The following is a 25,743-nucleotide window of genomic DNA, read 5'->3' as shown; positions in this document are numbered from 1 at the left end:
TGCCCCGGTGCGGGCTGCCTGCATCCAGGGCCTGGACCCGCACCGGGGCCCGGGCGCAGGCGGCGGCTCTGGCTCTGGCTCGCCCCCACCTGCCAGAGGGGCTTCCAGCACGGCACTCGGGGCCCCTCTCGCCATAGCGGCCCTTCGCCCTGGCGCAGTGGCCGACCCACCCGCTGCAGCTTACGCGGGAGATCGTGACCGAGGACGGTTTATGAGGACATACTTTGCCCGGAGCCGATATTGCCGGCTTTCGTGTCTGCCTTTTATTTTACAAATGGACTGAGAATTAGTTCTCCCCAAACAGCGTGAAGCGCACACACACAAACACGCCCCGCGCCAACCCTTCTTCCCCAGACAAACTTCCAGTCATTTGTAGAAAATCGCTGCCGTGATGCCTCCAGCTGAAGACAGTGCTGCTTTTCACTGCGAGATGCAGAACCGTGTGGGCTGAGACGTGGCTCCGGTGAACTTCCCAGAGCTGAGCGGAGAAGGTGGTTGGAGCCCTTCCTCAAATGAGCAAGGACGGGGGGCGCCAGTGGCGGGTGGGGTCCTCATCCCGCAGCCGAGGTCACCGAGGAGCAACCCAGCGAGACGTTCTCCTAGGCAAGCCTCGTCTTGCTGGCAGCCCCCCCACCCCCGTGACCTCTTCAAGCCCACCCTCACTAGCGCAGTACTTGCCCCGGTCCGATGGTGGGGTCCCACCCCAAGAACGACCCGTACTGTTTGCACCCGTGCCCAGATGGAGCCATCGCTCTATTTTGGTGCTCCATTTTCAGGTGGGTCGTGGGAGAAGCGAATCCCTTATTTTAAACAGGAAGGAGTCCAAAGCAGGCACGTGTTTTCTTTGGAAGGGCCTGCGTTGCCTCAGAGGAGGGCAGCATGACCCCGAGAAGTGTGGGTTTTCAGCTCGTGCCAGAAGGCGCACCGTGTGGGAGACGGGGCGGGCAACCCGGTGCAGGTAGCAGACATAAAAATAGAGCGGAGCGGGCAGTGTTGCAGGCGCGCGGAAGTGGAAAGTAGGAACACCCGTCGCGCATCAACAGAAACGTTCGCGTCCTGCAGGTACAAGTGAGAGCTGGGGAGAGAGCGGGCCTTTCCAAGGGGAGGCGTGGCGGCAGCCGGGTGCTCGTGGGCAGCGGGGTAGGTCGTCCTCCCGTGTTTTAATATTTCTGTCCTGGGCTTCATCCTCTCTCCTGCTCAGTGCTGGGTGGTTCAATGAATTTGTTTTATTGGTACCGTTTTATGGAACGTTCCATGTCTTGATATTTCAATCCACTAGGTGCTTATCTGCCAACATCATGTTTATTTGTAATTGCTCCTGTTCTATTTGTAAATACGGCTACACAGATTGCTGTGTGCTGCCTTGTGAATACTTTTCGCTGCCTTTCGCGTGTTCTGCTGGGAGCCACTTCAAGCCCAGCTTTATGGGGAAGCAGCATGTGAATAAAGGGGGGGCGGGTGGGTGGAGATCCCACCCTGTGCCTCGTCCTTCCCAGCTCCAACCTCGCGGTTCTTCTGCTCTCAACAGATCTGCAGTCCTGCCTGATCTGCATCGCACGCAGATTGCCCCGATCCACGGCCCCCGCAGCATCGGAGTCCTTCATGACCAAGCAAGATACGACAGGTACCAGTTCGGGCGAGGCTGGAGGGCCGGGCAAGTCTTGGCCTACTCTGGGGTCTTTGCTGCTCTGTAGAATGGAGAGACTTTGTTCATGAACCCAGCATGTCTGGGGCACCCCCTTGGGCCGCAGTCTGCAGTCGCTGTGCATGCAGGGGCCGCCGTGCCGGCAGGGGAGCTGCCGTTTTCCTTCCAACTTGGAAACTGCCCCCCCCACGAGCACCTCCCAGGGATGCCGTGTGGAGTTCCAGAAGGAAATGTGGTGGCCACCACAAGGGGTAGAGCGGGGTGTGGGCCAGGGCCAGTGAGCAAAGAAATGGGGGAGAAAAGGCAGTGCCCCCCACATCACAGGCAAAGATCAGTTCCCTGCCCCGGAGTGCATGCAGCTGGGGGACACGAGAGAGGCCAGGGTAACAGGATGAATGCGAGCACAGGCAATTGTGCCTACTTCCCTTTGGGATTTAGGGCACTCATAGAATCATAGAATAGCAGAGTCGGAAGGGGCCCTGAAGGCCATCCAGTCCACCCCTGCTGCTGCAGGACACCAAGTCACGCCCTCCCACTCGGATGGCTGCCCGGTTTCGCCCTGAACGTCTCCGGTGTGGGAGAGCCCCCCACCTCGCCGGGCAGCTGGTCCCACTGCCATGTTGTTCTGACCGTGAGGAAGCTTTTCCTGATGCCCAGCCTGGATCTGGGTTGCTGCAGCTGGACTTGATTCTTCCATGTCCTGTGCTCCGGCATCAGCAAGGAGGGATCTTCTTCACCCACTGCATGGTCAGCCGTGGCCTTTTCTGCCACGGGTGGACGCAACGCCCACCAATTCAGAGCTCCTTAGAGGGGGACCAGACGCATTCCTGGCGGAGAAGCAGGGCAGGCCGAGCCCTGCTTCCAGGTCCGTGGAGAGCCACTGCCACGCACGGCGCGCTGCTTGACTGGCCGCCTCCTTCGTGACGCCCCCGCCCCCGTTTCTCCCCACACAGGTAAGATCATCTCCATCGACACCAGCTCCCTGCGCGCAGCAGGCCGGACTGGCTGGGAGGACCTGGTGCGGAAGTGCATCTACGCCTTCTTCCAGCCTCAGGGCAGGGAGCCCTCGTACGCCAAGCAGCTCTTTCAGGAAGGTAAAGGACCCGCTCTCCACTCACACTGCCATTGTTGCCGGATGAGTGTTTTCCGGACCGGAGATAAAAGGCCGGGGAAGCGGGCCAGCGGCGCTGGCGCTGCAGAGGAAGCCGCTGAACGGGCCGAGGAACGCCAGCAGCCCACGGGCTCGGGGAGGGAGCTCGCCCGCACGGTCAATAGAATTCCAGCGGACTGCCGGCCAGCTCTCCGCACTGCTGTGGCAACCAGGCCGGGGCGGGGGGGCAGTGGGCCTCCCGCTTGTGGGTGGCATGCCAGCCCAGAGGCCTTCCTGCAGCCCCCTCGGGAAGTGAGAGGTGGAGCGAGCGAGCGAGCCAAGCCATGCCAGGGCAACTGAGACGCCCCAGAGTCTCCTAGCCCGGCACCTTTCCGTTGGAGCTGGGTGCACCGGGTCCATTTCCCTCTCCAGCCGCGGCGCTCATGTGGGAGGGCCCCGGCCTGGGATCGCCAGTCCCCCAGCCCCTTGGAGAACGGGTCAGATAAGATGCTGAGAAGCCACCCAGAGAGCTTTAGCTGTGGGGTGGCACAGATCTGGAATGGAATTTTCCACCGCTCTTCTCCTAACACAACTACGAAGTATTGATGGTGACTGCTCCAGTTCCAGAAAGAACGGAGGCTCTTCTGCAACCCCAGAGCTCCAGAGCTCTGGCCAGGCGAGTGTCCTGAGACGGCTTGGATGTCAGGCAGCTGCTCTGGAATAAAATGCATCCTTTCCCTCCGGGGTGGCTGTAGGGGGGCGACGGACCAACATCCCGTGGGGCTGCTGTAGGGGAACATAAATGTCCTGAAAGACGGGCGGGCGGGCGGGCGGGGCTTTGTACTCCCTTCACAGCTCCTCTGCGGGGTGGATCAGCCCAGCTCATTGTTGGACTGGGAGATTCGCACGCCGGCTTGTTCACGGATGTGCCCTCTTCTCTGAGGGTTGTGCATGGATGCCTTCCATAGTCCTGGGGTGGCGGGAGGAGATTCCCGATTTCAAAGCTGCAGGGAAGGAGCGGGCGACTTTGAGTGGTCTCCCTCCCACTGTGGGCCACACTTCCTGGCTGCCAGGGGTGGGGCAGGAAGAGGGGAAAAGTGGGGAGGGGCAAGGGCACCCAGCTTCAAATGTTTGCTGCCGTATAAACTTGCCTGCATAACCTTGGGAAGCTCCCACCTTGGCCTCCGTTCTTGCGTTGGTAAAGCGGGAATCGCCGCGAAAAGGGGTGGGCGAGATCGCGGGTCGTTCTGCGATAGAGCCCCAACCGGAGCCCACGCGATCGACGACGACCGGCAGTGGATAAAGCCGCCCTTTCTCCCCCTCCCCCCACGTCTCTTCCTCCCCAGTGATGACCCGGGGCACGGCCTTCAGCCCCTCTTACCGGTTCACACTTAGCGACGGGACGGTGCTGAGCGCCCACACCAAGTGCAAACTCTGCTGCCCTCAGAGCCCCGAGATGCAGCCGTTCATCATGGGCATCCACATCATCGAGAGGTGAGTCTGGATGGGCTGCTCTGCCCGCCCTCCCTCCCTCCCTCCCTCTGTTGCTTTCCGTCCATGCGCAACATGCATGTCTTGGCTCGCTTCCCCATCCCTCACTGGTTCAGTCCAGGCTCTCTGTCCCGTGGGTAGGGCCCATCAGCTCAGGCTACTAATCCTGAAGAAAAGCCTCATGGAGGAAGAGGGGGAGCTTGCCTTCAGGCCCCGCACCCCCGTTCTGCTTTCTGCAGTGGCGTTGCACTTCCTCCCACTGTTTTTGAGGGAAGCCTGTTGCCGCGCAGGGCTCCCCTGAGCATCCTGAGGACACACAGAAGATGGGGGTTCAGGCAGCCGTGTCTCGCCTCTCCTCCTTCGGTCGGTCAGGGAGAGCACAGAGGCGCCATGGGGTTTTCAGCCATGACAGCAGCTGGAAAGCAGGGCGCTGCTTCTCACGTGTCTGCTCCTCGCTTCCAGACTTTCTGAGCTTTTTGTTTGGGTTTGAAAAGCCAGCAGTGAGACCGGTTCTCCCCTGCAGAGGAGGGCAGGACACGCTCCAACAGAGCCAAGCTCAGGGAGCCAAGGTTCCATTTGGATGCCAGGAAGCAATTCCTGACAGTCAGGACCCCGAGGGTGTGGAATGGGCTTCCCTGGGAGGAGGTTGAGGCCCCATCGGTGCTGGTGTTCAAGGATAGGCTGGACATGCACATGGTGGGCATGTTGTGAGAGGAGCCGGCTGGAGCTGGGGGCCAGACTAGATGGCCCGGGAGGCCCCTTCTGACTCGCTCTGTTTCTATGGAAAGAAAAGCCCTCTCACTCCGTTTTCATCTGTCTTCAAGAGAGGCTGTAACCCAGCTTGGAGGGTTCTACAGGGGTGCAGAACCTCTGGCCCTGGGGCCACTGTGGCCCGCGGGGTTCTCCCAATGGGCCTGCCCCCTTCCCCTTCCCCCAATGGCCAGCCAGAGAGTAGTGCCCTTGCTTTTGCACTTCTTCTCCCATTCAGAGAGGGGGAATCCTTCTCCTAACGCTTAGTTACTGGCAGTACCAACTCCAGGCTAAAATACATGGACATTTTCAGTAGGTTCGGCCCTGTCCCATTTTGCCCCACCCACCATTAGAAGAGGTCTTGCGAAAGCTTCCCTGAGACTGAGTTTGGACTTCAGGATGCAAGAGGCTGAACACCCCTGCAGCGTTGGGCAGTCAGGTGCACTGTGGCGTTGCAGGTGTCTTTCCGTCCCTTTCTTGTGCTTTTCTGGTGATAAGGGGAGGAGCCACTCGTTTTGACCTTCAGGGAGCTTCGTGAGGTGGGCTTCTACCTGCTGGCAGGTTGTTGAGGTTACTTCCATGTTGTCTCTGGAGCACCTGTGATTCCCCCCCTCACAAAATCTGTGGCTGTAAGCCACCTGGAGGGTAGGCCCCAGGCACGGCACAGGCTGCCTCTGGCTCCGTGTGCAGCTCCGCTTCCGGGTTTTGTCATGAAGAAGCTCCCGCCTTGTTAAACTGGGCACGGACCTTCCTGGTGGGTAGCCTGGGATGGGACCCTCGCATGGCTTGGCTTCCGGGCCAGCGCCCCACCACCAGCCCTCTGACTGCTCCCTCGCTTGTCCATTCTTTCTTTGTGTAAAACGGTGTTTCCTGCGTTCTTGACTGCCTTCCTCCCCCCGGCCCCCGCCAGCTGCCGATTCCTCTTCAAGGAGGGGCTCAGTCCAGCCATTCACATTCTTGCAAGGGGTTCCTTCGTGAAGCCGTCCTGAAGCAGGCGGGCAGGCAGGCTGGGGGGGGGGGTCCCTTCTGGGCCCATTGCCCAGGACCTGCTGGAGGGAGGGCTTTCCATGGAATCCCAGGGTCAGCTTGGGAGCATGGGCTTTAGTTTGGGCTTGGGGTTCAGAACCGGCGCCAGGCATTCTGAGGGTGGGAAGACGGTGCTTGGATGAGACACCTGCAGAGGTAAGCAGCCCTTTGCCGCCCCTTCGGCTTGTCAGGCTTCCCCAGTTACATCTGTTAGGCGTTCCCTCCGTCAGAATCCGCTCCTTCCGGAAGGATTCTCTGGTGGGCCTGTGCCTGTCACGTGGGGACACGCAGCTGTTACATGGGAATTGTTCTACCGGAACTGATCGGGTAGATTTCGCTGGAACAGTGAGAAAAGCAGGAGCCGGCAGCTCGCTTCCGTGCGGATGACCAACGCTTTCTTCCTTTCTTCTCTCACCCCAGGGAACACGGCACACTGTCGCCCCAAGAGAGCACGAACCCTGGGATGCCTCTTCCCCGCGTCAGCCCCTCGCTGAACCCCAGCGTCTCCCCGGGACAAGGCCTGGCTCTGCCTGCTCCTCTCCCGCCCGCCAGCAGCAGCGCGCTGCCCACCGGCACCAGCCACCCGCCAGGACCCAGCCTGCACGGCGGCGGTAGTGCTCCCGCCAGCCAGGCCGCTTTCGGATGCTCCCCTGTGGGCCAGATGGGCGCCAGCGTGGCCTTAAGCCAGGGACAGGCTGGTCCCCAGAGCAGTACCCACGCGCTGAACCTCAGCGGCTCCCCACTGAGCAGCCCCGGGGTCACCCCGCCACAGTTCATGTCCCCCAGGCACCGGGTGAGCCCCGGGCTGGTCCACCGGCCCAGAATGCCGGGCAACCCCTTTTCTCCCACCATGCCCCACACGCACTCCCCGGCGGGCATGGTCGGCAGCGGCAGCGGCTCGGTCGGCAGCAGGCCTTACCCGGGCACCCCGCTGAACCCCATGCAGGGACTGGCCGAGGGGCCCCGGCCCGCCGTGGGCTACTCCACACCGCCTCCCGGGCTGCGGCAGCTGGGCGGCCAGAACTCGCCCGGCCGGATGAGCGTGCCGCCCATGAAAACGGAGCCCAAGGACGGCAAGGAGATGTCCTCCATGCTGTGCGGCCTGGGCCGCCCCGACGGCAGCCCCAGCGACAGCAAGCCCCCCCTGGAGCCCGGCCTGCTGCACGGCGCGGACAGGCTCCTGGAGGGCGACGGCAAGTGCTTGCAGGTCACCAGCCACAAACTGGTCCAGCTCCTGGCCTCCACGGCCCAGGAGCAGTTGCGGCACGCGGACGCGGACACCAGCTGCAAAGAGCCCTTGTCTTGCACAGGCACTTCGGGGACCCCGGCCTCCGGGACCCCAGTGGGCAGCGCGTGCCCCTCCTCCCACAGCTCCCTCACGGAGCGCCACAAGATCTTGCACCGGCTCCTCCAGGAGGGCAGCCCCTCGGACATCAGCAACCTGTCCATGGAGCAAGACAAAAAGGACAGCGGGCCCAGCGGGGCAGCCGCCGCCGCCGCCGCCACCGCCGCCGCCTCACAGAGCCAGGCCCCCGGCACGCCCGACATCCGGCTGGAGGCAGATGCTGTGAAGAAGGAGTCCAAGGACCACCAGCTCCTCCGCTACCTGCTCGACAAGGACGAGAAAGAGCTGGTGGCCAACCCCACCCTGAGGCTGGACGACGTGAAGGTGAAAGAGAGCGCGGAGCACTTGGATTCCTGCAGCGCGGCCCCGGCCCTGCTCGCGAAGCCCCCCGCGCAAGAGGAGGTGAAGCTGCAGCCGCAGGGTCAGGTGGGCTTTCCCCGTCCAGGGTCCTTCCTCTCTCTCAGCGCAAGCACCGAAGCGGTGCCCCGGCCCTGAAAAGGCCGGGCTGCTGCCCCCAGCTGCGAGGCGCTCCTTGGCCGCAGCTGGGCACTTTGCGCAGCGATGCAGAGCAGGGGGATGATGCGCAGCCGGCGTAGCCAGGGGTTCTCAAACTACGCCTGTGCTTAGTGGCCAAAGTTATTTCCAAGAGCAAGCGGTTAGCGGAAGTGCCTCCGAACACGTGCAGAGGTCCTTTCCACCCAGGAAGCAGCAGCTTGGTGCTCCTACAGAGCCCAGGAGACTGGCTGATGGCCGGAATGATCATGCGCTGAGCTGGGCTGGCTGGCTGGCTGGGGAAGCTAGGTCCCTACATGGCCACGTTTCTCGCTCTGCTTCTGCGTTTCCATCTCCATCTGAAAACCAAACATTGCTCCTGCTTCCTTTGTGAACCCAGGCAGGAAGCAGCAGGCATTTGTTTTCAAAACCAGCTCTGCAGATTAGAAAATGCAGCCCTTCCCTTTCTCCCAAAAAAATCCACTCCAGATTTTTCTTCCTTTCCTGCAGCTGCTCCCCTTCAGGATTGATTGATTGATTCTGTAGCTTCCTGGAAGGCAGTGGGAAGTGGGAGCAACAGAGAGAGAAGCCCTTTGTTAGCTGAGGTTGGGGAAAGGAAGCACTCAGGTATAGAGGAAGATGAGCAGGTACTAAATGACTGAGCTTTGAAAGTGGAGGCTTGGAACAGCCCCGTCGATTAACCTGCCTTGTTCTTTAAAATCTGCGTGAAGTTGGAAGCAAGCTCCTTACTGGGGATTGCCTTGGAGGACGATATGCCGCAGTGAAGGCCGGGGCCACGGGGTTCTCTTTCTCTACGAGTCCCGGGAGGTGAACGGTGCTGAGCAAGGTGGTGGTGCCAGTGCACTGGGCAGCACCAGGGGGAGGCGGCCCTCCCCCTTCCGGCCGGCCCCCAGCCAGCTCTTCAGTGGGATCCAGGGGGTGGGATGGCGGAAAAATGCGGGCCTTTGCCCAAGTAACTCCAAAGTCGATGGCAGGCTTCCAAAACTCTGCTCCGGGTTTTGCGGGCAGCCTGGTTTAACAGCCGGGCTGATTTTGCCAGCCACCCACCCAGCCGCCTCAGGGCCAGGCTGAGGACCTGTTTCCATGGGCAAGGGCCATCGGGTCCCATCCCTGGGATCTGAGTCGAGTGAGCAAAGTTGCAGCCCAGCGGAGCGGGAAGGCCCCAGGTTGGGCGAGGGCGGGAGGCTCCGGCTCCGGCTCTGTAGTGGGGCCTAGCTCGGTGGTAGGACGTTCTGCTCGGTGGGCACAGTGTGCCCGGTTCAGTCCTGAGCCTCCCCTGAAAAAGGAAGCTTGGCCAGCAGGACGGATCCCCCCTGCCCGACAGCCTGGAGGGTGGCCGCTGCCGCCAGAGCAGTGCAGTGCTCTGAGGGGAAGAGAGGCCCGCGTTGTTACCTCGAGCGTCACGAGGTGCTGCTTGAGGCAGGGACCCCTCTCGGGAATGAGCAGTCCGAGGGTGCATTCTGCGTCTGTCCCGGCAGGTCGTCCACCATGGATGCACCCCCCCACCCCGAGTCCAAGCACTGGGAACTGGTGGGATGCAGGCGGAGGCAGGGCGACTGCACAAGGGAAACACGCGCCGCAACATGTGTTTGGATACAGGTGCACGAGGGACAGGGCCTTCTCCGTGGCAGCCCCCACCTGCAGAATGATCCCCCTGGAGGTCTCTTGCCCGGCATCCACACTGTTCACTCCTTGATGCCAGGTTCAGACATGCGCTGCTCCTGGGCGTTTGGCGGTGTGTGGTGGGGTTCTTTAATCCGATCGTGGGGTTGTTCGTTGTGAATGGTGGAAGGGGGGCCTCTGTGTGTCCCCTCAGTTTCTGGGTGTGTAATTGGCTCCTATGCATACACGTGGCGCTGCACTGTAAAATGCGTTACCCTTTTAATCCACATAGAGAGGTCTCCTGTTGGGCAGTATAAAAACGGGATCGGTGGCTGGGGAACGCCTCGCCCACGCTGCCGCTTCTGCACGGGCTCCCCGCAGGCAGGGGGCATCTCTCGCCACACGGGCTTGCCTCAGGTTTGCGTTCGGCGGGGTGCTGCGGCCGCGCTGGGCCTCCCGGAGGCATCGCTGTGCCGGAGGCATGTTCTCAGCGGCCCTTGGCGTGGGCATAGACCTCCCCGCTAGATGCTGCTCAGCCTCCCCCCAGGCCCCCCGACAGGGATTTTGCAGGCAAGGAGCTTCACTGGGAGCTCTGGGGAAACATTTTTGTCACGAAACCAGCAGAAACTTTGCATTGGATGACTTCAGACAGTGGCATGGTTTGAAAGAGCCTGCAAGCGGCAAATGACCCTCCGCACTGCGGCACTGTAGACTTTCCCATTTCTGTGGCTTCCTCAGCAGGGAACAGTCCTCTAGCCTGCAGGCCACCAACCTCCAGTTTTTCCTGAAATCAGCAGCCCAGTTTGGCACAAGTCTGTGAATGGACTGGGCAAACATTCAGTCTTGCTTCTGTTTCTTAACGGGGGTGGGGGGAGCAATTTGAAGGTCCTATTATCTCCCCTAGTGGAGTTATTGTGCCTCAGTGACCTGCAGCAGAGTTTTCCGCGGATCCGTGCTTACTGTAAGTCTCTCTGAGCAGGAGAGGCTGCCGGCTTGTGCTCACACACCCAGCCCACCGTGCCTTGTTCTCGTGGAAGCTGAAGGAGAGGACAACACAAATGAGGCCGCTAATCCTCTCCATCAGGGAGGCCCAGGGAGAGGGTCCTCATGAAGGAAAAGCTGCAGAGTCCACTTTTGGACTTGAGTCAGCAAGGACTGCCACGTGAGGCGCTTGATGCATCTCCCTTCCAGGCAACCTGCAGATCCAGCAGAGGAATAAGAAGGCCCAGCTCATGGTAAAAATGCCTCGGCTAACAAGCTCAGGCTCAGAATAGTTCAGAATGGACCAAACGGTGACTGCATGCGATCCTTCCCGGGAGCACTTTTCTCTCTGGTGTCTCACATTTCTGAGATGCCCAAATTCTCGGCCGTTGCTGTTAATCCTGCGCTGTCCTTGCTGCCCGCTCAGCCTCAGAGGCTCCTCTGCAGCCTGGGGGTTGTTGTCGGGGCCTCTTCAGGCACTCTGCACACTCCCCTGTCTGCGCAGACCCTCTCTAGTCCTTTACCTGCCTTGGTTTCCGCAGCACAGGCCAGAACTGTGGGCCGTCATGGAGGGGCATCCGGGAGGCCCCCACGCCGCCAGCCGAACCGGTGATCTTACCTCGTGGGCACAGTGAGCCTGCCTGCAGTTTCGAGGACACAGTGAGCGTGCCACACAAATTGGCCGAGTAGCACTCGCGCAGCCTGCCGCAGCTGCCGGGGGTTATTCGTACTTGAGGGCCGTTGTTTTGCTCTTTACCTGTTGAGTATAACGCAGGTGGCTTCTTTCTCGGCACAGTCGCGTCGCGAGCCCTCCTGATAGCGCATCCCCTCTAATTGTCTCATTAGATCACATTTCTGTCTTCAAGTGCTTCTCTTGCTCTTGTGCTTTGTCAGGGGCTTGCTAAACCGAGGAACGTGAGTCAGTACAGTGACAGAGAAATCATCTTGGAGGACAGGGCTGCCTTTTCCCTTTTCCTGGCCATCCTTGAATAACTCTGGGGGAAGGTATTGCAGCTGGATCGCTGGAGGAGAGGGAGAGAAGGGGAGGAACCGTGGGTCTGAGCAAAGGGCCAGCGCCATCCCACACTGCGTCCTGTTTTGCTGGTGAGCAGGTGGCCGGGAGCAGAAGGCCTCTCCTTCCCAGCGGTATCTGGGCAGCTCTGCTTCTCTTTCTCAAGGCCACAGCAGTTCGTCTCTCATGGGAGGCCGGAGGACACAAGCCCAGTGCAAGTCGGGGTGTGCTTTGAAGAGGGGTGTTTGTTTATTTATTTATTTGGAGTTTTGGAACGCCGTCCCATTCGCATAAGCCTCGCGACGGCTTCCATACACTGTGCAAGGGGTGCATCTGCTCGATTCAACTTCACCACCCCACCCTGTGCCAGCAGGAAGATACTCACATTTTCTCCTAATGCTTTTTAACATGGGTCGTTACCGAAAAGTGCAGGTGACAGATGCTGTCTTAGGAAGGACGTTCCTGTCTTGCTTTTGGGCAAAGAGAAACCCAAGATGCCCAGGTGTGCGCCATCTGCACAGGAGCAGGGGCTTTCCCAAACCCCAGCGGCTTTTTCGAAAGAGAGTGTGCAGAGCAGAGGAGCGGCACCTGACAGTTTCCCCACTGGCCCCTTCTCCTGCCGCTTAATGCTCCGCCTGACTGCCTTTCCCACCACAGGGGTTCCATATGCACGAGCATCTTTTCAGAAAAAAGCGATAGATTCATGGGTGAAAAGCCCCTTCGCCTTCCCAGTTCTCCTCTCTCAAATTCCCCCTGCAGAAAAAGCGTTTCCTCTTTTATTAAAGAAGAAGAACCACCAGTCAGGGCTTCATTTCCGTGTTGAATACTTACTTGATAAAAGCATTTTAACCTGACCTTCGTCCTGGGACATCGGGCAGTAAAAAGAGGAATACAAACCAAAATAGAGTGGCAGACGCACAAATTGAAATGTCACCCTATGGCACATCCTTTCCCCAACCTGACACCCTCCAGACGTGTTGACCTGCAACTCCCTGCCTTGGCTGGCTGGGGCATGCTGGGAGTTGTAGTATCACTGGCCGGAGAGGGCCCAGTTGGGGTAGGCAGATCATACTACAGCTTGACATAAACCCAAATTGCAATAAACAGAAGAAGCAGCGCTGCCGTGCAAACCCAGCACGGTACTTGAGAGCACCCAGGCAAATAATTTCAACCTTACACCGAAAGGACCGCGGTGTTGGCACCGGTTGAGCGCTGCGTAAGGACGTCCCAGGGACCGATACGCATTTTCCATGCCGATCGTTTTAGTGAAGTCCCGGTGTCCGCAGCAGGAATGCCGAGGTACGGAGGGGGAAGCTGCTTCATACCATGGATGCATAAAGCTAACAGAAATGACCCACTTCTTTCTCCTGAGCACGGAGGTTGCACTTGCTGTGCCGTGCCTCATGGAGCTACTGTTCCCGTCGTATGTGTGAGACTGAGTCAGCCTCTCCGACATCTTGATATGTGGGTGCGAGAGCTGAAATGTCTTGTTTCCAAACTGGAACAGTCTCTGCTCAAAGCAGGCTCATCTCACCTTGCCAGTGTTTTTGCGCTCGGAACATTTCTGGATGTTCACTTTTGCACATGCTCCTCTCGGAACTGGTGGTGCTTTGTGGATCAAGCAGAATGTAACGAGCAGTCCTTCTGTGCTTTTCTGCTGCTGCTTGACGGTGGTGGATTTATCTGATTTTCCCGGGCACGGCGTGTACCTGCAGCAGTCCAAGGTAACTGCTGAAGCGATGCTGCTTGTCGTGGGCGCAGTCTGCTCACGGGCCGGCTGGGCTTGCCTGATGCCAACAACCCGTCGTGGGTTACAAGCCCTGGTGGGTCGTTGGTCATACACACACGGGCCATTTCCCTCAGGGTGGCTTGCTCATTGGCAGTCAACCAACCTGGCAACCACTGGCTTGTTCTAGGGCTTGTTGGACCCGCAATAGAGCGTCATGTTGTCTGAGCACAAATAGAAACAGAAACAGTGCGAGTCAGAAGGGGTCTCCCGGGCCATCTAGTCTGACCCCCAGATCCAGCCGGCTCCGCTCACGACATACCCACCATGTGCATGTCCAGCCTATCCTTGAACACCCGCACCGATGGGGCCTCAACGACCTCCCATGGAAGCCCATTCCACACCCTCAGGGTCCCAACTGTCAGGAAGTGCTTCTGATCCCATGGTTGGTTGCAGGAAGCATCTCGCAAGCTGCTGGGAAGAGCTGCAGAAACCCCTTGCCACTCTTGCTGAGCTCACCTGTGGAGGGATCCTCACATTGGTTCTTGAGCATTTCTCTCGGCTTTCCCATCCCCCTCTTTTTTAGGCCATCTACCGCAATCTCTCTGCTAGCAGCCAGCCGGCCCCTCCAGAGCGCCAAAGTGGCAGGTTGGAAGGCCTGTCTCTCGTTCACCAGCTGTTTCGTTCGTCTTTTTTTGCGCCCCAAGTGTGCAGGATATTTTCAGAATTGTTTAAAAGTGGCGCTCTAGCCGTGCATGCCCTTCCGCGGGTCCAATTTGGCCGGCCTCGCCTGGCCAGCGTCCTGGGCTGATGTGAGGGCGCTGCCGAAGGGAGCGGGCACTCCCCCGGGGACACTGCCCCCACGGGGGCTGCAGAGAGGTGGGCCTTTCACGTGTCTTTCTCCTGACGGCTGGTGAGCCGCTAGCCTTCCCCCCTCCCTTTTCTAAGGCTCCGTGTGCTTGGGGTGGTAGAAAAGTTTGAGCCACTCCTTTTTAGAGAGCACAGATCTTTGACAGCCGTCAGAGCTCAGATTTCCTTTTATTTCAGGCAGGGCTAATCAGGATATTTTTGACAGAGGCGCGCGCTTGCACACACGCACACACAAAGGCATGTCCCTGTGCGGAGGAAGAAAACCTGATGAGGCAATCAAAACATCCGCTTGAAAGGGGGCTGCCGTTTGGACAGCCTGCTTTGGAAGTTCTGCATGCCCAAGAAAAGGGAGGACGGGGGGACCTCAATGGAGGTGGAGGCGCTTGTTGTAAGAACTCTGCCCCCGCCCACCTTCCCGTCTCTAGCGCTTTCCCCACCTCCAGTGCTGTGTCTTGGATTTCAGGTCTGCAGGCAAGGAAGGCCTCTTTTAACTGAGGTATAATAAGCTGTGCTGGGAAAGGTGAAGAGCAGGAGAAACAGGCTATAATTTGACCCATTACCAGTCAGGATTGGGCCAGAAAGGGAGAGCCGCAGGCCAGGGGGTCCCTTGGTGTCCTTTGCTGCACGGAGCCCCTCGCCTGGCGGCTGCAGCCAGACGGGGGGGCCTCCAAGTAAAGGGGCCGGAGAGGCTTTTGAGGGGGGGAGTGTCACATCCCTGCCCACTGCGGAGACCCTTTTGTCACTGGGGTTGCTGATTTCATTTTCATGCCGCCTGTTTCAAGCAGCTAGAGCAGCATACCGTGAAGAGTTGCTCTAGAAAACCGCCTGGGGTGAGCAATCCCCGTGAACAGAAGTTTAGAAACTTCAGCGCAAAGGCCTTTCTTAACCTGGAACTGAAGGTGACAGGTTGGTGTCAGCCGACCCTCGGTACAGGGATCGCTCTGTGGAGGAGGGCCACCACCGAGAAAGCCCCCCCTGAGCCTCCCTCCAAGTAGACAGCTGGGGGAAGGCTCCAGATGTTGGACGTGATGCCCAGGTAGACCGTGGTGGAAGAGACGCTCCCTCAAGTACCATGGTCCCAAGTAAGACTTTATGGGATAAAACCAGCACCTTGAATGCAGTAATGCAAATGGACCAGAACTGGCCGGATATTTTCCTCCCAGTTATTAACCTGGCGCACTCCCACTGCGTCGGAGGACAGCGCCGGTCCTGCCCAGAGGCCAGGCTAGGTGGGGAAGATAGGAGTTGCTGTCTGCCCCTTTTGGAGGGTAGGGTTGGTGGGTCTATGTGACCGCGGCAGGGCTACAAAGAAAATGGGCCTCTGTTGAGGCTTGCGGGCTTAATGTGCAAGGTTGACCATTGCCCCCTCTCCTGGGGTCCTAAAGCTGTTTTGCCCCTGCCCAGCAGCCTTAAAGGGAGAGGAAAACTAAAGACACGTCACAGGAGGCCGCCTGGAACCCCACCTCGCCCTCCTCCTCCGAGCCATCAAAAGCCAGGCAAGGGAAGGCCACGGAGAGGAGCTTTAGCTGGGCACCCTCCCCGTGTCCCAGGGTGCCTCTTCTCTCTGGCCCAGGCGTCTCGGCATGCTGCAGCCTGGGCCTCAGCTGTGTACCATGGGCTCGGTTTTTCCGCCGCTCTCCTGGAGATTTATCTTCTGGCCTTTTGGATGTGTACAGAAAGCTTCAGCAGAAGACAGAGAAACCCACCGCAAGAGCGTGCGCTGCTCTACTGCAGGGTCCTTCTGAGCTAGAGTCCTGGGAGCCCCTTTCCAAAAGGCAGCCTAGATGTGGCCTAGATCAAGAGCGCCAGGGTTGCGCTCTGGGGAGCACCTCTATGTGCTCCGATTGCACATGTCTTGCCCTTTAGGCGAGGGCCACATGGCGAGGGAGAGCAAGGGAGGCGTGGGCAGGGGGCTGGGAAACCCAGCAGAGCAATCGGGATGGCCTTGCCTGTTCGGTCTGTGCCTCTTGCTCCTCGAAGCGGCTAACCCGCAGCCTCGCTTCCTCCCTTCAGTTCGCATCCGACCTGGACCAGATCCTGCCATCGCTGGATAAAGCAGCCCAGCTGCCATCAGGCCTGTGTGGTTCGGAGACCGCCGGAAGTGGCGGCATTGTTGTCAAGTCCGAGGTCCTGACCCCGTCCCTCCAGCCCAGCACCGCGGCGAGGACTCCCACGGGGATGAGCTGTATGTACACCGGGGAACCGCCCTACCTTTCCGAGCCCCAGGGCTGGACCTGGCCTGCTCCTGTGCAGTCTCAGGGCTGCTTCCTCCCCGTCGGCACGAGGCTGGCACACTCAGGCCAGGGGAGCATGAGAGCGAGACCGCGCTGAACGGGCCCCTTGCACGTTCTGTAAGCAGCCCTGCTCCTCTGCGAAAGCCAGCCTGACCTGGGCGCGTTTGGTGTGCTGCATGAGGAGGCCTCGTTCCGGATCCCAGGGGAGACGGTCAGCACTCGCTTTGGCCGTGGCTGGGCGCCAGCCAGAGCCCCGTGAAAAGCACGACTTTTCATCTAAGGGAACGAGGGCAGCCTCCTTCCTCAGATGCCTGGAGGGGGCGTTTTCCCTGGGGAGGGCGACACGGGGCCCCGCTGCGTTGGCATGGACGCTGCCAGGATGGGGGGGGCGGTCCCATACCTGGCGGGGGTAGGGGTGGACGGTGCTTTGGCTCCCGTCCCTTTTGCAGACCCAGCACGCACGTAATGTCACGCTGCCGAGGCCCCCAGAGGAGAAGACTCTCCGTGGCTCCAGGTCCTGATGGCCTTTTGGAAGGCCTCCCCTCTCGGAGGCGGTGCACCTCGGCGTCCCAGTTGCTGCTGTACTCCTGCTTACTGGGGGGCTTCCCACAGGCAGGCGTGGCCTGCCCCTTTCACCGCATCCTCAGCTTGGGCGTCTCTCCGGGCCACCAGCAGCCCAAGGCCGAGGGCCTGGGCAAGAAAGCCCCTCTTCACCCAGCGCACAGGGGGCTGGCAGGGCTGGCGGGGCCAGGATGTGGGGTGGGGGGCTTGGTTTTCGCCCACTGGAAGCCCCAGGTGCAAGGAGGTGGTGCTCCCTGCGAGTCAGTGGCTGGGGGAGCAGCGCCCCGGGAGGCGGAGGCTGGGCGCCGGGTGCTGGGCGAGGGGGGCTTTCTGCCCGACCAGCAAGGCGCTCCTGTGCCTGCAAGTCGGCCTGTGGCAGAGCCGCTGCAGGGCCCGTAGCCCGCCTGGTCACTGGCCCAGTGTGGCCACACGCAGCAAACCACAGCATTGCTTGCACGCTTCCTTGGGACCTGGGGCATCATGGAACTAGTTCACTGATCATTAGGACTAAATAACGCAGGACTGTTTGTTTCATTTATATCAAGTATGCATTATTATGTTTATATCCTGCCTTTTCCTTCCCGCGAGGAAGCCGAGGCCCTCCTCCTCTCTGTTTTATCCTCTGAGGTAGGCTAGGCTGCGATTCAGCAGCCAGCCCGGAGGCACCCAGGGAGCTTCGTGGCTGAGCTGGGGCCTGAACCCGGGTCTCCTGAGTCCCAGGCCGGCATTCCTCTTTCCCCCGGGCCTCTCTGGCTGTTTGGATTTAGACAGGGAAAAGAGGGGAAGGGAAGAAAAGTGGCAGGAAGCTGTTTTGGCAGTGCTTCTCTGCCTGGTTGCCTAGAGGTGGTCCTTGCCTGTTGCTGGCCACCAAGCAAGCCCAGGCAGCAGGTGATCTGGGCCACAAGAGGCTCCTCTGTGCTAGACTGCTCCCGTCATCATCCCCCCCACCCCCGTCAGCCCTTTCCTTAGAAGCTCTGAACCAATCGAACGACATGGTTGCAGGGAAACTGCGATTGCTAAACGTTGCATTTGTTGAGAAGCACTCTGAACCGGAGCATCAGCCGCTCTGATGGCTTAGCCTGCTCAAGGGGAGCGGACCTGCCTCGGGTCAGGAGAGGAGATTCTTGAAACCTTGTCTGTGAATGACAGTCGTGCAGGCTCCTGAAGCAGCAAAGAGGCGGGCTTTGTGTCCCCACGCAAGCAGGGACCCCCTGGCACTTCGGAAAAGAGCCGTCAAGTCCTGAACTGCCCGAAAGGACCATTTGCCCCACCACCTGTCTGGCGGATTCCTGTCAGATCAGCGACTCCTCCCTCACGGGCGCTGCTAGCAAGCTGCAGGGCAACACTTTCCAAAGGCTCAGGCAGGGGCGGGGGGGCTGCCTTTCGGGAGAACGGGTTTAAGGCCATTCGGAAGCCCGTGACACGTCAAGACCGTGCCAGGAGTCCTGGGGTAGACAAGGAGACATCGATACAGAAAGGTTGTTAGACGAGGTGATCAGTACCGTATTGATCCCAGAGAATGAGACTTACAAGATGGCTAAGGAGAAAGATTAGATCGGTCTTCTGCTGGGTGTAGGAAGCAGGCAGGCTGTTGAGTTGAAGGACAGGCTGGACGTGCACATGGTGGGCATGTCGTGAGCAGAGCCGGCTGGAGCCGGGGGTCAGACTAGATGGCCCGGGAGGCCCCTTCTGACTCGCTCTGTTTCTATGTTTCTGTGAGTTACTATAGACGTTTTTCTGCTCAGCAATGGGTCTTGGAGAAGGCAGAAGCTGGCCACTTTCCTTGGGGTTTGCTCCAGTAGAGAAGGTAACCTGTTTGACGAGTTTGGACCCCAAGAAGGTTACTGCACACGTCACTCTGGGAGTGTAGCCTGGCGTGTGTTAAAATTCTCATAAATTTGGCAATATTTAACAAATCTGAATCTGATTTTTTCCCAACAGTTTTCCTAGTCATGTGCATGGCTGTGTGACCCTCATAAAAATACCTGCATGTGGGGTTTGGCTACATTGCAAAACAATACACATGGGTGTGATTTAAACGGCCTGCCTTCGCTAAAACTGTAAAGCAGCGCGTCACAATGTCAGGTCAAGTCGAGAGAGGAGCCAGCTGGATTTTTGGAGTTAGAATTGTTCACCCCAGCAGGTTCTACTTGTCATTTAGACCAGTGTTGTACGAGCATTCTTGCAACTGAGGAGTGTCGGCCTGGGTGAAGCGCTGCAAAGGGTTGCCCGACTTTGCCGAAAAATGCCGTGCGGGGCAGGGAAGGAGCCGAGCTTTCCGGCGAGCTCCGCAGAGACTCTGGCCCATGCTGGAACTTGGTTGCACGGCCCAACCTGGTGCTCCGGCCTGCTCCCAGCCTGGTGCTTCCCCAGGCATGTTGGACTACAGTACCCATCATCTGCCCATGCACATGCTGCCTGGGGGATGATGGCGTGCCCTCTGACACAGCTTGAGGGTTCCAGGTTGGGGAAGGCTGCTCTGGCATCTTCGCGAGGCCCCAAGCTGTCGATCTGAGCTGCTCTGTGTTGGCAGAGCCCTTGCCTGTCTCTTGGTTTTACCTGGGGGAAAGGGAGCTCCACCTCACTCTTCCCAGAGCACCACTCAGGTCGCGCTGGCTTTCGCAGGCCACCAGATTCCCCCACGGCCCTTGTCTGGGGAACAACCCTGCCATCTGCTCCTCGGGCACGCCAGGAAAGGCACGCCGATTCGTCGCCACTCCCTGAACTGACTGTTTCTCTGTTGCAGCTGTCAATGGCGGGCAGGGCATGCAGGCCGGCCGGACCCCCTTTGAGTTCTGCGACCCCATGGAGCCCGTGCAGCTCAGAACAGCGCCCTTCCCTGCCACAAAGGGCAGCAGCCCTCATCCCGGGTTGCCCTCCGAGCAGGGCAGGGGGGCAGTTGCTGGACCAAGCCCCTTCCAGCCTGACACAGGTGAGTACCTGTATTCCAGCGCGCGGACTCACCTCTTCCCAGCCGCAGAGGCATGGGAGGAAGGAAAGGGCTGTCCATCTACCAGAGGGATGCCTTCCCCCAAAAGCAGCTCTCCGAGGTAGGTCAGCCAGAGCCACCCAAGACTGGACGAGGCGTGAGTCTTTCGAGTGCGACCAGCACCACACCTGGTCACTCCCCCGTCCCCGTTTAGTCCCTTCCATGCTGGGAACTAGTGGCAGAACCAGCCTGGCATTAGTTCTGGCAAGCGAGGCAGGGCAGCCTCACGTCCTCCAGGAGAAAACGACAGTGGAGAAAGGATCTTTGCAGTGGGACCTAGAAAAGTCACTTCCTATCAGTGTCCCAGTGACACGAAGGGAAGATCTGAGCCGGTGCAGGAGGAAGGTGCAGGCAAACCTTTGGGAGGAGCTGCCCTGGCCTTTTCGGTCATACCTGGGGCATCAGCACTCCTGGGTTTTGGGTGACGCCTCCGGGAGCTTCCCGTGCCCTTTCCCCTACTTGGAGCTGGAGTCTTTGATCCAGTCCAACTCCAGTTTGCGTGGGCAGCCGACACAATGGCAGAGTTGCGATTTTACGCTTTCCGTGGAGGATGTGGTCACGCACACTGGGCCAATGCGCAAGCAGTGTCCATGGTGGGTGACACAGCAGTGCTCCTGGCCTGGCCTTGGGGAAGAGAATCCGGAAGATTTCCCTGGACAGGCTGAGGACGCCTTGAACCTCTCCTCTCCCACCCAGCTCTCCATATCTCAGGCAGCCAGACCGAATAAGGGCAGAGGCTGCCAAAGATCAGAGGAGGTGGTGCTCGAAAGAAGCAAAAGCTCTGAGCAAGCCGAACTGCAGGCCGGTGCTGCAAATTTTAGCCTGCAATGTCTTTTTCCAGGCCAGAAGCATGCTAGGAATAGCAAGTGACAAGGTGAACTCGGTGAGGCCCCCGTCCCAGGTGGGTTGGATTGCAGTTCCCCACAGCCCCAGCCAACCTGTCCGATAGTCAGGCGTGATGGGAGCTGGAGTGCAAGACATGTGAAGGGCTCCAGGTGGAAGCCCGCCTCAGATGATTCTCGGGCCTGGTGTTGCCCGTTTGGCTGAGGGTTGGTCGGCTTGGCCCGGCTGCCAGGGTTAAGGACCCTCCTTTGGAAAAAGCTTCTGCTGCCTCGGACTGAAGGGGCAGCTGTGCTCCCAGGACAGCGAGTGTGTTGTATTTATGAGAGGGGAAGAAGTCAGAACCCCCTGAAAAGCTAAGGGACACCGTCCGATTCAGCTTGTTTGGTGGGACATTCCAGAAGGACCATTCCGGCCCGACTTGGGCAGGTACCTGCGCCAGCTGCTCCCCGCACGGCCTGCACCGTTTCTCAGCCGTGCTCAACCGCAGCGCTGCTGTTGCCAGCGGTTCGTTCTTTCCCGTTGCCAAGCAACCCTTAAGAACACTTCATTGTCGCTGCACAGCCAGTTCAAGAACAAAATGAGCCCTCTTCAATTAAGGCGACTCGACTCGCCAGTCTGGGGTGGCTGGTGTTCTGACTCAGTGACACCATGCAAAGCTTGCCTTGCACACCGACACTCGGAAAGGGGCGCTGGGCGGAGATTCAAAGACCAGAGTGTTAGTATTACTGGTCGCGTAAGTGTGGCGAGCACGGAGCGGCTTTCCTCCACCCCCGCAGAACCAGCCCCCCCGGCACTGAAGGGCCTCGGGCCTGCTGCTGTTCGCAGGCAGGCTGGAACCCAGCACCGGCACCGAGGCAGCCTGCTGGGACCAGCCTCAGCCGGTCGCTGGCCAGGGCAAATCCCGGGTGGACACCAGACCCCAAGGCAAATGGAGCCTGAGACGAGACTCAGAGCCAAACAGTTTATTCTAGCGTACTTTAGACAAGGAGAGACAGAGGGGAGATGCTTTCCCGAGTCAGAGTCTCAAAAGAGGTACAGAGAACATACATTATATACCCCACGTCACAAACAGGATGTCCAGATACGAAGTTGATCCATTCGCATATTGTGGACTGTTCCTTTTGTTAGTTTACAGAAAAACTCTTTATTCTTCCAAGGACTTCCCGTCCCATCCATCCACTAATAATCTCCAGACCGTTCACACCTGCTTCATGTTTCTCACCCACTTCTAATTCATAGTGTATTTTGCTCCTTCTGTTGAGACTCCAGCCAGGTTCGGGTGCCATGCCGTGGGTTCTCCCTGCTTGCCTCCCTTGAGAGTCAGCCTGTGGCAGGAACTCGCATGGGGCTCTGCCCCCCGCCCCGCCCCCCCAGGCAGGAAATGCAGCATGGCTGCCGCTCTCCAGCCATGTGGTCTTCCTTAGGCTGCCTTACGTGGGGGTGAAAGGGGGCGTCACTGGTGACACTGCCAAGAGGCACCGCTGCGGAGAGGGGGAGGAACCTCACCTGGGGGGCACGATCCGCCAAGCCGTTCCCCCACACGGACCCCATGAAAGGGAATGGGAGCGGTGCTTCTGGGAAGCTCCTGCGCGCCGGAACCTCTTTGGCAGATCGTGCCCCGGCTGCCTAGCAGAGGGAGGAGAAGATGCTGTGTGAGTTCTCCATTTCGGCCCTCACAAGCACCCCTCCTCGTGCATGGCATTTGTTGCGTTGTGCAGCGACTTCCCGTCTGTCAGCGGTGCGTGTCCGTAATTGGGTAGCGAGCGCACCCTCCCAGAAGAACTTTATGAGCTCTTCGAGCGTTGCCTCTCATCGGCTCACCCCCTTGCTGGGGTTTGAACGGGTGCCGTCTGCCTCTGTGGAGGCCCTTAAGTGGATCTCTTGATGGGCCGCACGAGAACGGGCTGGTTAATTGGCGAGCAGCAGCGAGCGCGTGAGCCTTCAAGGCAGGTGGCCCCCCCCTCAGCACCAGCCGGCTGAGCATCCCCCTGTGCTCACCTGGATTTCATCCTGTGTGGCCTTTTCAGCATCTTTTAAGTAGGCAGGGCTGAAAACGCATCTTTAAAAGTCCGACTTTTCCTTTACCCGCTCCTTAGCCCCGGAAGGACTCGCCCTCGGATTGGTACATTGAAAGATGCATTCATTGAAAGACAGGCCTTTCCAAAAGGGTGACCTCAGAGAGCTCTGGGTTCTGGCCAGCAACTGCTGCCCCACACTTCTGGGCAGGCCCAGTGGCTTCTTATCGTTTCTCAAGCTCTGTGTGCAGGAAGTAGAATATTGTGCAATCTTGCACAATCATCATTGAACGATGGAAGCACCACAGAGTGTGAGGAGTCTCACCTGGATTCCCCCAGGCAGCCGCCTGCGCAAACCCTCAGAGGGTGGACAAGATCCCCGTCGCTTTGGCAGAAGCGGGGCTGCCATGAGCCGGAAGCCCCTTTTACTGGGCGGCTCACTCTTGCGCATTCGCTTTCCTGGTCCTGACTTTTCCTTCCTCCTGTATCTTCTTTATACCCTGGCCTGGCAGACAGGCAAACAAGCAGCCCTAGATGAAATCGAGCCAAAAGTTTCCCTAGAAGCAAAAAAAAGAAAGAAAGAAAGAAAGACAAACCCCCAAACAGACAGACAAAAACTGAGGCTGTCATACTTATGACACATCATGAGAAGGCAGGACTCCCTGGAGAAGAGGAGGAGGAGGAGGCAGGAGGAGAGGAGGAAGCCCAAATAAGGGATGAATGGAATCCATCAAGGAAGCCACCATTTTGAATTCATAAGAGCAGAGCAGGGGTGTCATGAAGAGGAGATCTTTTTATCCATAGGCTCACCTTAAGCTGAGGACGACGTGATGGCACAGAAGAAGAGCAGCAGATCTCCTTTCCTTCCAGAAGCCCCGGAAGGTGTTTAAGCTGGTCTTATCGCTGCAGCAACCCTTAGTATCAAATCAGTGGCCAGGGAGAGTCTCCCAGTGAGCCCTGAAAGTACAGGGCGGTCAGCGTCTGTGCTGGGAGCAGCCGCGATGTTTCATGCATCGGATGGCTGTGTGGGAGACCCAGAGACCCCCAGACAACAGGACCTTGCAGCCCGCCCCCTCCCCCCGAGTTTTTTTGGCTTTCAGCAGCAGCCGTGGGGGTTGGCCCTGTGAAACTGGACTTGGCTACCCCTGTGGTCCCAAGCGCTGTTTTTCAAGGAGAGAGAGGGAGACCTTCCGGTCCCCAGCTTAGCCTGCCAACCGGCTCTGCGAACAGCTGCGGGAAGCCCCTTTGGGCGCATTGTCGACCGAGCATCAGGCGGAGCCGTGCAAGAGGCTGGCTGGCTTCAGGCAGCCGGAGTGTTGGGCACGCCAACGTAGCCCCCTGCCAGGCCCAGCTGGCGAGCACCACGCGGGAACTGCCCGCCATGCGGACGCAGCATTGCAAGGCGCCCTGGGAGCACCCTGCTCTCGGCATGCGTGGAGGCGCCCCCTCGTGTCCACCCCGACTGCCCAGGCCTTGGCATGCAGCCTTCACGGCACGCAGCCCTCTCTGCACGGAGGGAGGTGACCTTTCAGAGCCCGGGGGGGATCTGCTTTGTTCGGCCGGCGGGGCCTGGCTGCAGCGTGGAATGGCCAGCTCCCCCCACACTGAGCCCCTCTGGGCTAGTCTTCACCCTTCCAGATGACCCACGGTTTACTGTGTCTCCCCTGCCCTCGGGCATGGCCCCTGCTCCAGGCCCTGATGACCTTTGCCTGCTTCTCTCCTCTCATCACCTTCCTCAGGAATGCCTGACCTGGAACTGGGTGTCGCGGACCATCCATTTGGGCAACCGGCCATGGGGGAGCAGATCCCGTGGGCAGAGAACCCCATGGCCCCTGGCGGCCGAGGACCGATGCACAAGCCAGAGGAGTAAGTACAGCGGCCTTCGCCGGGCCCCTTGGTGGTCAGAGATGCGAGGCAGGGCTTTCCTTGAAAGGCGGTTTCAGGGGACAGCCTCCTACCTGGAGAGCAGCTTCAGGAGCAGGGTGCACGGGGATTCGCGTGCCAGGCCAGGCCAGGCCACCCTGGCCGTGCAGGTTGGGTGTCACGTGAACAACCTGTGATGTGCCAGGGAAGCCAGCAGAGTCGGCATGTGCCGCTGGGCCCTCCCCTGCCCTCCTCTGTCCCCTGCAGTTGCCCCAGCGGACACGGCGTCCGTCCCTCCTCCCTGTGCTGCTCGTGCGAGCCATTGTCAGCACAAGGGGAGCTTGTTCCCCCCTTTGCCTTTGTGTGGCCAGCTTGACGACTGGCTGCTTGGACGGCCCCTTCCGAGTGCCTGAGCGACACCTGGACGGGTTTGTCTGCAGCTGTCAGACACTTTGGTTTTTTAATGAGGGAAACATAATTATTGTTTTTAAATTAGCGAGGCTTGCGCAACTGGAAACCACAGTTGCAAAAGTGCAGGGTTTTGAAGCCGCGTCCAAGACAATTTGCCGGGAGCAGAGCCTGCTGCCGGCGGGAAGCGCTGGACAAGGCCCCCAAGAAGCACCGAGTTGTTTTTCTCCCGCCAGCTTCTCTTGACAGCTCTTGAAAGGTGAGCTTTCAAGAGGATCCGAGGGCAGGAGGGCTTTGGCACACGAGAGGGGCGTGTCTGGGATCCGCATCGTCTTCGCAGCACGGTCCGTCTCTTCCCCGCAGCTCACCCACACGCTTCCCCAGACCTCTCAGAGCAAAAGCACAGCTCACTCTGTGTTCTGGGGAGGCGCTTTGACAGCTAGCTGTCAAAACACAAGGTCCCTTTAGGAAAGGAGGTTTTGACAGGGCGGTGGAAGGCTTGACAGGGACACGTGGCGGCTCCTGTCCCACTCCAAAACAGGAAAGCGAAACAAAGAGCCACTGCTCTGCCAGGACCCCTCTTAGAGCTCTGCCAGCTGGCTGTGGAAGCGACGAAAACCCCTTCTCTCTGGGAACAAGGGGGGGTGCTTGGGCCAGCTGCCCTCCTGTGCCGCTTGGGCCCTTTGGGAGCAGCTGGCACCACCCCCCCGGGAGCCCCGTGGCAAGGGGGGCACCATTCTGGCCAGTGGCCTCGGCAGACTGCCCCCCCCCACTCCAAA

The 25,743-nt window shown here is 59.3% G+C and overlaps 1 protein-coding gene across 7 annotated transcripts in view; it reads left to right on the top strand.

Moving 5' to 3' along the window:
* Positions 1 to 25,743, top strand: part of NCOA1 (nuclear receptor coactivator 1) — a 265,366-nt gene that overhangs the window by 221,747 nt on the left and 17,876 nt on the right. For 6 of the 7 annotated variants that reach the window (XM_044450328.1, XM_044450331.1, XM_044450329.1 and 3 more), the window contains exons 8-14: positions 1,529 to 1,624; positions 2,599 to 2,739; positions 4,082 to 4,229; positions 6,423 to 7,773; positions 16,065 to 16,236; positions 19,593 to 19,778; positions 24,433 to 24,559. In XM_044450328.1, the coding sequence (XP_044306263.1) occupies positions 1,529 to 1,624; positions 2,599 to 2,739; positions 4,082 to 4,229; positions 6,423 to 7,773; positions 16,065 to 16,236; positions 19,593 to 19,778; positions 24,433 to 24,559 (2,221 nt within the window). The remainder of the gene's footprint in view (positions 1 to 1,528; positions 1,625 to 2,598; positions 2,740 to 4,081; positions 4,230 to 6,422; positions 7,774 to 16,064; positions 16,237 to 19,592; positions 19,779 to 24,432; positions 24,560 to 25,743) is intronic. The other variant, XM_044450332.1, reaches the window with a different exon arrangement.

The sequence above is a fragment of the Varanus komodoensis genome, unplaced genomic scaffold, assembly GCF_004798865.1.
Source record: "Varanus komodoensis strain SLA01 unplaced genomic scaffold, ASM479886v1 scaffold64, whole genome shotgun sequence".
Taxonomy (NCBI): domain Eukaryota; kingdom Metazoa; phylum Chordata; class Lepidosauria; order Squamata; family Varanidae; genus Varanus; species Varanus komodoensis.
The sequence above is the reverse complement of the archived record's forward strand: the minus strand, read 5'-3'. Positions and strand labels throughout refer to the sequence as shown.